General features: G+C 30.8%; 1 protein-coding gene across 1 annotated transcript; it reads right to left on the bottom strand.

Moving 5' to 3' along the window:
• Nucleotides 1–3,305: 3,305 nt before the first annotated feature.
• Nucleotides 3,306–12,461, bottom strand: LOC143204531 (nuclear RNA export factor 1). Its single transcript, XM_076417111.1, has 10 exons — nucleotides 12,120–12,461; nucleotides 11,818–12,065; nucleotides 11,674–11,760; nucleotides 11,181–11,615; nucleotides 11,019–11,128; nucleotides 9,824–9,860; nucleotides 8,031–8,450; nucleotides 7,797–7,970; nucleotides 6,374–6,564; nucleotides 3,306–4,114 (listed from the first exon to the last, which is right to left on the bottom strand). Exons 1-10 carry the CDS (start codon nucleotides 12,166–12,168, stop codon nucleotides 4,015–4,017), a joined length of 1,851 nt encoding a protein of 616 aa, XP_076273226.1. The 5' UTR covers nucleotides 12,169–12,461; the 3' UTR covers nucleotides 3,306–4,014.
• Between the last annotated feature and the right edge of the window lie 1,851 nt (nucleotides 12,462–14,312).

Below are 14,312 nucleotides of genomic sequence, written 5' to 3'. Positions count from 1 at the left end.
TTTTGATGAAAAGAAATTGTTCTGGCTCTTTTTTTGAGTCGGTTTTACGCCTGGTGTAACATACAAATGCATTAACTACTTTTATATCAGGACGCCATATTTTTATACTTTTATCGTTCCTACTATTGCTGCTGTCCCATCCTTATACATATTCACATATTTCTTCTGTAGTAGAACGGGTTTCTAAAGGCATATAGAGTTGTACATTTTCTTCAACAAAGTAACGATATTAATAGACCAGCTACATCTTTTGTTTTATCAGATAGGATTTCAATAGAAAATAATCAATAAATTGTTATTTTTAAATATTGTTTTTTATTGCCTCTTGTTCCTACAAATATTTTTTATTGTCCCATTAACTTACGGTATGTTTAAGTCTCTATTTGCATGAGGACTCTATTAATATTAAATGGACTAACAAGTCTATTTGACCAAATAGAAGTGTTTAGTTAAGGTTCCTAGGCTTTTAATGTAAGGAAGCACTCTTAGGGAATCCTTTTATTTTATAGAAATCCTCATCAAATCAAGAATATAGCAGTTTAAACAAGAGAAAAGTTTTTTGAACAGTTTCTTTATTTTAAATGTTGATGAAAAAAAATTGTTCTGGCTCTTTTTTTGAGTCGGTTTTACGCCTGGTGTAACATACAAATGCATTGACTATTTTTATATCAGGACGCCATATTTGTATACTTTTATCGTTCCTACTATTGCTGCTGTCCCATCCATATACATATTCAAATATTTCTTCTGTAGTGGAATGGGTTTCTAAAAGCATATAGAGTTGTACATTTTCAACAAACTAACGATATTAATAGACCAGCTACATCTGTTGTTTTATCAGATAGGATTACAGGCAATGTACATATTCATTTGTAATGTTGTAACTATAAAATTATTTAATAATCAAAAAAATCAATAAATTCCAATAATTCTGATGGCCTGATTAGCTAGTTACACTAAAAACACCCATCTAGTGTTTTCATGTCGTTAAAAAGGCTCAGACTGTTAATCATGTTTTACCGACAATTAAAAAGTTTTTCCACCAATAGAAATTATTGTTGTCTTTTTGAACGAAATTTTCTTTATTTCTGTTATATGTAGTAAATTACTTGTAATAATGCAATAGACAGTATAAAAATCTGTCCTACCCTTGATTTTGTTTTCTTGAATTTATTTTATTAAAATACCTTTGTATACCTAAGGACATAAGTTATAAAACTGGAAAAGATTTTAAACAAAGAACAAATATCAATTTACTTTAAAAACTGTCTTATGCAAAGAAGAGACCAGTCGTTGAGTGTCGATGCAGGTGTTTATGTATTCTAGCTAGTCTTAAAACTTTGTGTTTCAAATAAGTTTTATAAATATTTTTTTCTTTACTGCTATTATTCTCTTTTATAATTGATTACAATATTCAAGTTCAATAATAGTATTGCCACATTTTAGTTATTCCAATAATTAAAATTCCAAATAATTTTGATTCGTTAGTCATCCGTTGGAAAAATAATTCAGATACAGTTCGAGGATTTTTTAGATCCGGTTGTTAACCGTCTTTATCGTATGAAAAATGTAACCAGCAGTTCGTTACATCCTTTGTAAATAATCTGCTTAAAAAGATAGTCACTCAGTGAGAGTTCATTATTCTAATACGGTCGATTTCTTTATAACGAACTGGCTGCATAAACCTGGATGGAATTAAATATTTATAGTTTATTAAATAAGCATCCATTTATTGGGATTTAAGAAGAGTTAAGATAGTAACCTGATGGTTTAAGTACTTCTTTATCTTATTAATATAAGTTGCTTTGTTGTTATCATGAGTCTTTATTAGAGTCAATTTGTCAAACAATAATACTTAAAATAGTTATTTTGGACTGGTACAATTATTCTCTAGTGATGAAAAGTTTAGTTCGCTAAATTTCTTTCATTAATAATAATTTTTGTCTCTTTTTATTCAATTAAATATGTATTACAAAAAAAACTGATTCGATAATTTTGTAAGTCTAAGGTAATCAACAAATTAATAAAACATTTTGTATGCTTTGTGTCTTCTTGAATGTTCTCCCAATTCCGTTTGACACAGACTTCAAAAAACCCACAAAAAATATCGGGTTATATAAGCTGGTTAACATTATTCTGTAAAGGCTCGTCCTCGAATAAGAAATAAAGATCAATAACGCCGCAAGCCAAAAATCTACATCAAATAGTATTTTTTTGTTAGATTATATCTGATGGGCATCATCTTGTGTCTCCATATTTGATAATTTTGCTTGTTAACTTTGTTGCTAACGGTGTTATTGGTACTAAGGAACACTCTAACGAACACTAATAATAAAATTTTACCAATTGGATGTTGGATTTTGATTTGACATCAATGACTGATATTATATTTTTTATTCTGGCCTAAAATCAGGCGGTGGAATGACAATTGACAATATGAATGAAGTGACAAGTTAGACCGGGGATTGCCTCTGGGCTTACCAATACACTAAACCGAAATCGCCTCACAGCTGACCTCTGTAGATCGCTACTGCTACTGCATTAAATTTGGGGATACGGCAGCCGTTATTGGGCTCGATGACCCGGCGAAAGATAGGGAATTTAACTATGATTCGCGAAGTGGTATGGCCTGGAAAAAGGGATTAGCGGTGACGCTGCGCTAAGCTTCCAATATGCCGACCAGATAAACCATGCAGCGTTTAAGATTCTCTTGAGTAGGTTATTTTGGAACACTTGAAGCCTTTTCACCTGGTTGGGTGTAACAAACTTGAAGGAAGTCTGCTAGAAGGGCAGAGGAGATAGCTGGTTTTGCTATCTCCGAACATTTCTGGATTTGAGAATGACAACCGAATAGTCGGTCGAAATGAAGAAAGGTATGTGGCGTTTTCCAGTCATAGAATTATTGGGGTGTCGATCTTGAGTTGCGAGACGCGCAGTGTGTAACCACATAATCGGAGTGCTTCTGTAAATATCCTTCAACGGTTTCCTCGAGCCTGAAGGCCTAATAAATAATAGAAACGCCGTCAAAACCTAATCAAAGTGTCCTCTTAATATCTGTTATTTGCTAGATTGCATTGCATGCATATTTGCATTACTAGCTTGCTAGATTTATTAATGATACTCATTTATGTACCATATTGGAAGACAAATACTGTACTTTGAACATGTAATACTGTGATGACAAAATATTTGCAGAACATGAACAATATTAAACAGGTAGTACGGACAATAATGGTCCATTTAATTTTGTGCAATTTCACAGACAAAAAAAATATAGACGCACAATGCGACAAAAAAAAGGATGGTTACTTTAAAAAAATTTATTTCTTTAATTTAGGTGTAAAAACTAAAAACTAAACTAGAAATGATCTAAAAAGTCATAATTTTAAATCAAGTAAGAAATGATGAATATATATATATATATATATATATATATATATATATATATATATATTCAGAAGTTTTTAGTTTGTAAAAACCACATTTTTTACTAATTACTTCTGAAAAAATGTTAACAGCTAAGCATTCGATATTTTTATTGTTTATAATATGTCATATATTTATTTTAAGTACCTATATACATTTTTATGTATATGCTATAAACATTTTTTCATAAATAATTAGTTTTTTTAATTCTACTACTTTAAGTATAAATAAATTGTGTTTCTTACATAATTTACAGATAAGTTTTATAGGAAAAATTATAGCCACTTTCAATAATACAAAATTTGATATATTTTTTGCTTCCTATACAAATATTTTTAGATTCATTTTTTTTTCGGATACTCGCTTCAGTTTTTTTATCTTCCAGAAAATAAAAAATTTTAAAAATCCATAACAATCATACAAAAAACTGAATGAGTAGTGAAAATATTATTCAATATAGAACCAAAACAAAACCTGTAAGAGAGTTACATCTTCTAGACCTATATACAATATGTGTATAAAACTAAACATTCTGTTCTGAAATGCTTACAATTAATTAATATGTAACCTAGTTTACTTAGACTAATATCACTTTATGAATGCTTCTGGTGGGATTGAACCTTGGCTTTGCAGTTTTTGGAAAGCTGCGCTGGCTTCAGCTAAATTCCAATTATTTCCGTCCAAGCATCTAAAAAGTTATAATTTTAAATTTAGTAAGAAATTATGTAGTATGTAATCTATTGAATTGATGTACTATTAGATGGATGACATTGTAGTGTTCTTTAAATTGCTTGGAATAATTAATTTGGTTTATTTCGTCAAATCTGCTATATTTGCTTTTACATATACTTTTGGATACTGGTGGATATATTTTTGAAGACACCTAGATGCGCTGATGACGTTTCTTTGTATGGCTATCTTCAGAAATTGGTGGGTACGAAGTAAAAATGCAGTAACATTACTTTTTCAAAATATTTTACATTCTTCAAGATACCAGTTTTTTAATTTTCCGAAAATATAACATTCTGAAAGTATACTGATTAATATTTACGGAAGTACCGCATAGTTGAGAGCATAGTATAACATAAACGTTTACACACATAAACTAGTTAGCCAGAGTACTTGGAGTGAAAGTAGACTGATAAAGTTGTAAAATAACAGGTCAATTGAAAAGTTCCCGGCCCACCATAGAAAACACATTTTTTTACAAAATTAGTTTTTTTTATTCAACATAATTCCTTTCAAGGGTGATACGCTGATTATAGCAACCCTTCAACTTTTCGATACCATTTTTGTAGTACGATTTGTTCCTTGCATCAAAATAGGCCTCAGTTTCATCGATCACCTCTTCATTCGACGAAAATTTCTTCCCAGCAAACATTCTTTTGAGATATAAGAAGAGGAAATAGTCGCTGGGGGGGCAGATCTAGAGAATAAGGTGGATGAGGAAGCAATTCGAAGTCCAATTCATGGATTTTTGACATGGTGCACTGTATTGGTGAAACCGCACCTTCTTTTTCTTCAAATGCTGCCGTTTTTCGGCAATTTCGTCCTTCAAACGGTTCAATAACGCTATGTAATAGTCGATGTTGATGGTCCTTCCTTTTTCAAGGTAGTCAATGAAAATTATTTCATGCGCATCCCAAAATACAGGCGCCACAACATTAACAGCCGACTGTTGCGTTTACCCACGCTTTAGAGCGAGTTCATCGTGTCCACTCAGATGACTGTCGATTGGACTTTGGAGTGAAACGATGGAGCAATGGTTCATACATTGTCACATATCGACGCAAAAACTAGAGTAGATTGCTCCGAAACATCAACTCGTCGTTGTTTTTGGTCAAAAGTGAGCTCGCGTGGCATCCACTTTGCACAGAGCTTTCCCATACACATATTCGTGAATGATATTATGTACACGTTCAGTTGATATCTTCAGAGTGTCTGCTATTTCATTCAGTTTCAATTTACGGTCATTCAAAATCATTTTGTGGATTTTTTAAATGTTTTCGTCGGTAACAACCTCTTTTGGGTGTCCACTGCGTTCACCGTCTTCGGTGCTCGTTTCACTATTATTAACACACGAAATTCCTTTTTATCTACTTTTTCACAATAACAAAAGTTCACAAACTAATGACCCAACAGCTATCAAATTTATACACGCATCTTTTGAGGGTTAGTGCTAACTAAAAAACATATGGATTGAATTTTAGTAGCGCCATCTATGTGTCAGGCCGGAGACTTTTCGATTGATCTGTTACTTCGGTATTATTAGTCAAAAAAAGAAAGCTGAATTATTCTGCAATTATGAAAAAAGAAAATATATCATATTTTTAATTAAAAAAATTGCTTAACCTTGGGAACTAACCACAACAGGAGCAAAGAACTGCTGTGAGTGGTTGAAAGTTACCGGTCTCAGCAAAGATTTAAAACTTGAAAATCGCGCTCCATTGTTTGGTTAAACCATGTTTATAAGCGCTTTCTAGGAATTCACAAAGATTTGTCTAGCAATAATTAACGGCAAAAATAACTGGCTTTGATTTAATGAAGATACCAGCACTATTCTGAGAATTGTCGCCAAATTGAACATAAATGTTGGAAATTTTAGCTGAAAATACCAATGAAGTGTACATACAAGCTGACCGATGGAAAATGTTGCAGTAAAAAATTGATTATCATACAAAGTCTGACAAGGCAATAAGCATATATTGGCCAAAATGGTGGTACACTTTACCAACAAGTTGTTTTGTTTACTAAAAAATGCATTTTGTCCTGGCTTTACCCTTTCTACATATTAGTACCTATTTATTGTATTTGACAAAACAAAATCTGGTAATGATTGATTCTGATGGTGATATTGTCAAATATATATTATCTAGAGGAACTTTTGTTAAAATCGGCCATCTAATAGTTCTTTATAAAAATAGATACAGCATATAACATAACTTACTGTGTTGAGAATTCCCAATTCATTCCAGTTTGAAGGGCAACCTGTTTTACTAATTCTTGCTTTGTAGCTTCATCCAATATGGTCGGTATTCCCGCAGCTACAGGCTGAATAACTGGAGATGCTACTGGTGTGGATGGTGGCGCAGCTGTGCCTGGGAGAGGCGAGGGCAGTGAAGGCGTCTTGAAAGCTTCCTAGTTTATTAAAAATATATATTACTATATGATTTACTGAGACACAAGACAAGAGTCAAAATAACTTCGAAATTCAAACCAAATTACTCATTCGTAATTAATCTCTTATGCATTTACAATGAAGAAATAGTTAAAAGTTTAGTTATTTTTTTGTTTGTTACAAATATACTATATATTAATAGTTTCTTTTGATAAAATATTTACTATTTAAATCACAACATTTCGCTAAAGTCAACCACACTTAGCTGTATTTCTCAAGTTTTTGCTGAGTATCTGAAGATGTGTGTGGTCTTGGTTGGTAATGGCTTAGACAGATTTGGACAGCTTATGATGCACAATTTTTCTTAATCCCACCAAAGCGTCAATGCAAACTTTGCTGCCGCTTATGAAGTTTTTACGGGCTTCGACACTATCTTGTTCACACATTATTGTCGTATATGACCATTTCATGGTATCTACAACCATTCGTTTAAAAAATGGCTCAATATCGTTTCAAACAAATTGACAATCGGTCCATTAACTTTTTTCATTTGGAACTCAATCCAAGTATCGATTATTCTTTTGGTATCAGGTCTTACATAAACGGTTCAGAGCTGTGATTATCATCACTATCTGAATTACCTGAATTTTATTTTTCCCTTTTTAGAAGTAAAAAAGTACAATATGTATCCCTATTTTTAAAAAAAACTTTTAACTGAATGAAGGAATGAATGCGATTAAAAGCACTGTAGTATGAGTTCAGTGCATAAGTATTATTAAAACTACCTATTCAAAAAATCAATATTACCAACTCAGTCAACCTGATAAACACATTTATTGAGCAATATAGTACTTAGGTATACCTGATAACCTTATATATTTAATGTGGATAGATATTATATTTCAAAGGCCATTAACAATAACAAACAATAATAAATCAACAACTAACGCGATGATATAATAACTTAAAGACGAAAAATTTAACTAATCAAAAAAAGGCTTCAAAAAAACGTTATTATTGTATTATCAGTACAAGCAATGACTATATTTAACTTTTTCAAGATTGTAGAATGCACATAATTATGTATCTCTTGATTTGAACCAGAAATATCATTCATGAATGATACATTAATAACTCTGGTAATTCCGCGAATGAATGATTAATGAAAATAATTTATGACTACATAATATTGTTCAATGTTGATAATTAAGAAATTATATATACTATATACGAATTTTGAATGAATTTTTACCTTAGCTTGATTTGCAGTAGCATTAGTGATATGCAATTCATCGTTGGAAATACAAAATCCAGATCCCACAGGAACTATTACCAGCGTCCTGAAGAAGTACCTTATTGGAGGAACCTTATGGCCACTTTTCAATTCTTTAAACATGCCTGATATTGTTAAACAAATCATTGTAGGCTAAAAATGTATTGTTGCTTTAAAATATATTATTGCTCTTGTAGAAATGGCTGAACTTACTGTGAATAAGGTTAAATCTATAGTGAAACTGTGGATGTCATGTTTGCTGAGGGGCATTTCTTGTAAAAATGATACCACCGATAACTGGCCTTGGCGTAATAACTTTGTTCTTCTATCACTATCGGAAACTTTCAATAAATTCCTGTTATCAGTTTGATACCAATTCAACCATGCTGAATTCTTGTCCTTCCCCAGTGATCCGCTTGGATGACACATTGTATATGAAAAGACAGCATTTTCGTGATAGGCTTGTAAGAGAGGCTGTCTATTTTCGGTGTCATAGATCAAATAGTATTGTTCCAAAAATTGTCTAATGATTGGCTCGCCCTCTAGACTGCACAAAAATGTTTTTTGCGTTTCTGGTACGTTGATTTCTTCAGCAATATCAAAACTTATTGGTGGTGGTAAATCTACTTCATCCTATAAAAATATTTTATGAGCATAAGATAGCCCCTTCACTAAATTCTGTTTTGTTTTTCAAAAATGTTTTTTTTTCTATACTTTTGTTAAAACAAAAAACTTTAAATTTTCATCAACAAAACTTGATTTGAATATTAAGAGTTTGTAACTTGGGCTCTATACAATTAGGCCGTCAGTACAATAATGGCTAATTCAGATGTTAATTGTCCACCAACAAAAGAATCTAGAAAAAAACAGTTTTGAATATCACTGTATCAATCAATTAATTATAAACATTAAAAATCAATAAACATTTCTCAATATACGAGGTGTGTTCAAAAGATAACGGGAATTTTTATTTATTAAATTTATGAAAACCGTAACTACTCCAAATTCATTACCATCCATCACTATTGATGGTTATTGAAAGAAAACATCGAAAGGGTCTTGAGTTTTATGAACACCGAATAAAAAGGCCAACCCTATCTAGCATACAATCACCGGTTTTTTCGTTATTCACGGACTATGACTGAGTTTATTTACCGAATTATTTTAAATCGTACATCACATTAGATAAAAAAAACAGAGCAGATCAGAGTGAAAATCAACGACCATTGGTTATCATCGGTCAAATGGATTTACAAATTTATCCAAGGCTTTGTAGTAAAACATAAAATAAGGTTACTAAATTGCAGCAACGTAGAAACAATAAAGGAACAAGCAGGAAATCACATGAACTTATGAATGTACAGTGTATAAGTGTTTAATCATAATTATGCAGAGAATGCAGTTATATTTACGAATTGATTAATAATGATATGCTTGTTTATATTATAATGAATAGTAATGTGATTAATAAATATGTAATACATCTTTGCATTTTCTTTTTAAAAATGAATAATATTTGACTTTGGGTAACTTAAAATTGATTAAAACGAACCATTCCACACAATCTTAAAACAATAGTCAACACGATAAGAAATGTGTGCGCCTCTATCATTGTTTTTCACTTTTCTTCAGATGATCTTCCGACGGACATTCTGAAAATTCTTGTCACCAAGTTGTTGAAAAATATCACCCATAAACTCACAGACCCTCGATTAATGTTTAGACCTGTTATCTACTTTCAACAGTTAATAAAAAGTAAGCAAATATTATATACATTTTCAAGTATATAATAGATGCTTTCTAGTCGTACATACTCTCCAATACAATAAATAACAAAAAATGGTGCCAATACCTAAACACAGACAAACAAATTTCAAAATTCCCGTCATGTTTTGCTTCTTAATAACATAGAGTTGTATACTGCAGACTAATTAACATTAAAAACTAAATTCGGTAATATAAAATTAATCCAAATTTGTTACCAACAGCATTTTTGAATTACTCACCAATCTCATGCATTTGGGGAATACCTTTCGGACTGCACTGCAAACAAAAAATGATGAGCCAAAGGCTCGATGAAAACATTATAGACCTGCAACACTCGCTCACAGTATAGATTACGTCATTATAAGAACTAAAGCTCACAGGGCTCCAATTTATTTCTCTCACCAAATTAATGTTTCCACATATTTCTGGTCATGGTGACTGTAATAATTCGCCTTCACACTGTCATTAAATATTTACTTATTACTTCAAAAGTAAGAATAACAATTAAATATCATTTAAATTGAAAATGATTTGGTTTGATTGTCCAATTCACGTATTTATTAGTTTCTATCGATACATGATATTTGGAACCCATTTTTTAAAATATATGCAGCCTGTAAATAGAACTATATTTGGAAATTGGTAAATAAACAATTCCACAAGGTATTTATGAGTAAGCAGATGTTAAAAATTACCAAAATTTCTGAATAGAATTTATTATTGTATTGTTTTCTGTTAGTTTGTGATATAGCTTTATTTCGACAGTATTTTTTTATTTATTTTTTAAAAATCTCTTCTCCAATGAGTTTCATAAACTCATAGCAGTTCAATGGAACTTGATAGAAGCAGTTGTAATATTGCTTGTATTGTGGGTTTTTGTTGGACATACTTATGCCCTATACCCACTTCATGCAATTAACCGCAGAAGAGATTATTTTTCTACTGTCTACTAAAAGCATGATTGTTCTCAAACTAATGATGATCATAATTTGCTTATATTATAATTTGTAAATCTATCCAGAAATTTTGAAAAATAAGTTCAACACTATTTTTTTAATTTATTAGAACTAATTTGTTTTATATTCTTTTTTTTATTTTTTCTCTACTTGTTTTTGATGTAGTTCGAATTATCATGCATTTAATTATATATAAATCACAATATAATATTCATTACTAAAACATACATTCAATACCAAACCATTTGCACATATTTATTTTTATTTTACGTTGTTTTTATACTGCAGTGTGAAGTTATAATAGAAATAATGCAAATTTAGCATTTAGATTACACCATAAAACATAAGATCTATTACCAGAAAATGTCGATAACATTAATAATAAAGAGAAAATTATGAGATTCAAAATAGTTAAGAGTTTAAAATACCCAAAACAAGTTTAAACTGAACTGAAATTTAGAAAACCTGAAAATCATACCTTATATAAGAAGATTGCTCTTTGAATTTATCACACAGTGGATTACCATCGAGAACTAAATCCACAATTGGCATATCTGATAAACCATCTAATACTGAAATATCCCGCAGCTAAAAATATAAGTGATTACATTTTTATCAGTCTATGCATTAAAATACTTACTTTATTATTACGCAGATGGAAAATTTTTACATTATTAAGTTTATTAATAGATTTTTTCATACCCTCTAAAAACATTAATCTATTATCATTCAGACTGAGGGCTTCTAAATCTGGAATTTCATTCCCGATAATGTCTAGAACTGCTATTAGTATTTGTGGCTTAAATAAAGCACAAAAATCATTTTTTAAATCTGGGTCAGCATGGAATTTTGTTAGATCCAATGCTTTATTCAATGAGTTATAACGTTTTGCCATTACTAATTTCATTTTCTCTTTCAGCTGTGGTGTTATATCAACTGCTGGAGAGCCTGGATGTACTTTTACAATTAACTTAAAACCATTAGGTAACTGCACTTGATGACTCAGTGAAAGTAATTTATCTGCAGTTTTATAGTCGTCAACATAAAACACTACAGCTGTACCTGAACTTTGCCACTGAAATATGATTAATTATTTTTGGTTGGTAAGATTTTATATATCACAATATTCTTACAGCTACAGGTAAAAATGGCAACGGGGCCAATTTGTCTAATAATAACTTCTGCAAAAAACTTTTCTCATATTTCTCCCCATAAGGAATCTAGAAAAAAATAATGTAGCAAAAAAAAAATTACAACACATTGAAGTTAATCAATACCAGTATTTTGTACCATCCTGTAGGGCCTTCCAATAATTTTCTTTTGTGGATAGGCTCTCCTCCGCCATGTCTACCTTTTTTTCCACCACTTCTACGGATGTTTTTAGCAGATCCTCCACCTAGACCCATATCAATATCCTCATCTACAAGGTATTCTCGAACAGCGGAAGATAAATCTCTATTTTTGTTTTTGAAATTACGGCCTTGCTTGAAAGCAACTCTTCGATCACGATTATCCGAAATTCGTTCTTAAAAAATAAAGACTTAATTATGTTACAGAGAAAAATAATATGTTTTCTTACCATCATTATCACGAATCCAGTGCTTGTTATTATAGTTCGGCTTAGGCATGGTGATTATTAAAATATAAATGCAATCAAACTGTTAAAAATGTGCTACTATAAACACTCTCAAAAGTCAGAACCACAATATGGCGTCATCCTTACTTCGCACTTATATCTGACTGAAATTCAGTTTTTATTCAGCAGAGTGAAAACTCAATAGGTGTCTCTGGAGAAAATATTCGATACATCCAATATCTAGATGGGGCTACAGTAGCCCGTTCAAGTAATTTTATCGGTTCGCTTAAATCTCCATTAAAGGTACCTGTAAGGAAAAAAGGTTGCTCTTAAGGCACTTGATTGGTTCTTTGAGAAAGCGTCATGTTTCATTATGAAAGAATGACATCATAGAAAAAATAGAAATTTCACGGTATAGACGACCTTGGGAAAATGTTTTGTTTAGTTCAATCAACTGTAGCGCTGCGATCGCAAATTGTGATTGGCTAGTTTAAATTCCTGGTGACGCCACTAACATGAAATTTGATTGGTCGATCAAATTGTGTGAAATCAGCATTTTCTATGGGCGTCCATTTTTATGTTTGTTGTTTGTAGGTTATGGTTTTGTTTAGATCACAAAATTTTCGTTTTACTTTATGCATATTTTCTGTTTTACATTAATTATTATGGAGTTATAATATAAACATTGATGACAATGCGTCATTGTAGTAAAAGATGTAGTGTACCGGGGTAAAATTCTACTACGGAAATTAGACATCGTTTCCCTAAGAATGAGGAGCGAGACTCCTTTCCAAAAATGGGTTGATCAAGTAAATGGTAGTAAGTTACCTGGATAAACCACAATACAAATATATCAACATCATGGTGTTTGTTATGGACATTTTAGTGAAAAATTTAGAAGTATCCTTCCTTCACGAACAGGTATTAGGGTAAATGCATATCCATCATTGGTTTTATCAGGTACATATAAAATTATCTATCTACTACATGTCTGTTTATATATTATTTGTTCACAGAAAATCAAAACCTTATGAAGATGTTAGTAGTAATAAAATTCAATTAATCTACCAAGTTGTTCATATGCTGTCAAGTGTGATGTCTCTGCATACAAGAAGGTAATAATTAATATAACTGGATAATTAGTAGTCATAAATACTACTTTTAATTGTAAAATATCCCTAAAATATTTGCAATACTTTAACTTTTTAGAACAATCGATGTTCAATAATTTTATAGTAGAGGTATTGTATATTTAAATTTGATTGCCTTGTTAAGAGAATATTTGTTATGGTGCCATCAATTAAAATTTTAATTGCTACTTTTAGGGGATTTATTACCTTAAAGAAATCTGTTTTGTCTAAATTTACAAATAACTACATTTGTTTAACAAATCATAGCCAAGATTGCTTAAAGAATTTTGTTAGATCTATTAGTGGTCATGGAGGTAGAAACAGCATCCTTCTCCTAGTATGTTCGATAAATTTTTAAAAGGGCTCATCACTACAATGTTTTCACATCATTCTCCCGGGGAAAATTATGAAGAAGATGAACATGCTAGATAAATTATATTCTTTTTTAACGGGAGATCTAATACCACTTGAGGTTGTTAAATCACCAGTTGAGTCTATATTTTCCGTTCCACAGAACTATGCTCTGCGAAAAACAAGAGTTTAATATTATATTTTAGTATTATTCCAGGTTATTTAACAAAGTTTCTGAAAAAGAGACAACATGCAATATTTGTCTACATTCTATATTAAGTAGTTCCACAGATTAAATACTCTAAAATCTAAATATCTTTAAAAAGCATAAATTTTTAGTGTTTCAACTGTCCAATCCGTAATATTTTCAAGACCAAATTTTAAAAGTTATTATGACGTATGATTTTTGGTTTAATGAAGTTAATGCAATATCAACAGGGAAGAATTTAAAGTTTACCTTCAATATATCAGGATAAGTTAGAACTCTAATAGATCCCATAAAATTGATGGCACTAAACAAATGTGGGAGGGCATTATAGAATTATAGATATTTTAATTTGGCTTGAATAGAGTTCATAATTGTTTTTTTTTGCTTTTTGTTTATATATATTTATATTATTTACACTTATGTATATTTATATAGGATTTTATTTTAATAAATTAATTTTAAAAAAATATATTTGATTTTCATTTAAATACTATTGGCCAATAAATG

The sequence above is a fragment of the Rhynchophorus ferrugineus genome, unplaced genomic scaffold, assembly GCF_030347505.1.
Source record: "Rhynchophorus ferrugineus isolate W39M unplaced genomic scaffold, kcgeb_rfMv2 rfM1, whole genome shotgun sequence".
Classification (NCBI taxonomy): domain Eukaryota; kingdom Metazoa; phylum Arthropoda; class Insecta; order Coleoptera; family Curculionidae; genus Rhynchophorus; species Rhynchophorus ferrugineus.
The sequence above is the reverse complement of the archived record's forward strand: the minus strand, read 5'-3'. Positions and strand labels throughout refer to the sequence as shown.

What these genes read in the sequence shown, in the direction of transcription:
- LOC143204531 (XM_076417111.1), bottom strand. Translation starts at nt 12,168, where the DNA reads ATGCCTAAGCCGAACTATAATAACAAGCACTGGATTCGTGATAATGAT. An exon ending in CAGGATGGTACAAAATACTG is followed by an intron (nt 11,761 to 11,817) that starts GTATTGATTAAC and finishes ATTTTTTTCTAG; the next exon opens with ATTCCTTATGGGGAGAAATA. An exon ending in TAGATTTAACCTTATTCACA is followed by an intron (nt 7,971 to 8,030) that starts GTAAGTTCAGCC and finishes ATACATTTTTAG; the next exon opens with CCTACAATGATTTGTTTAAC.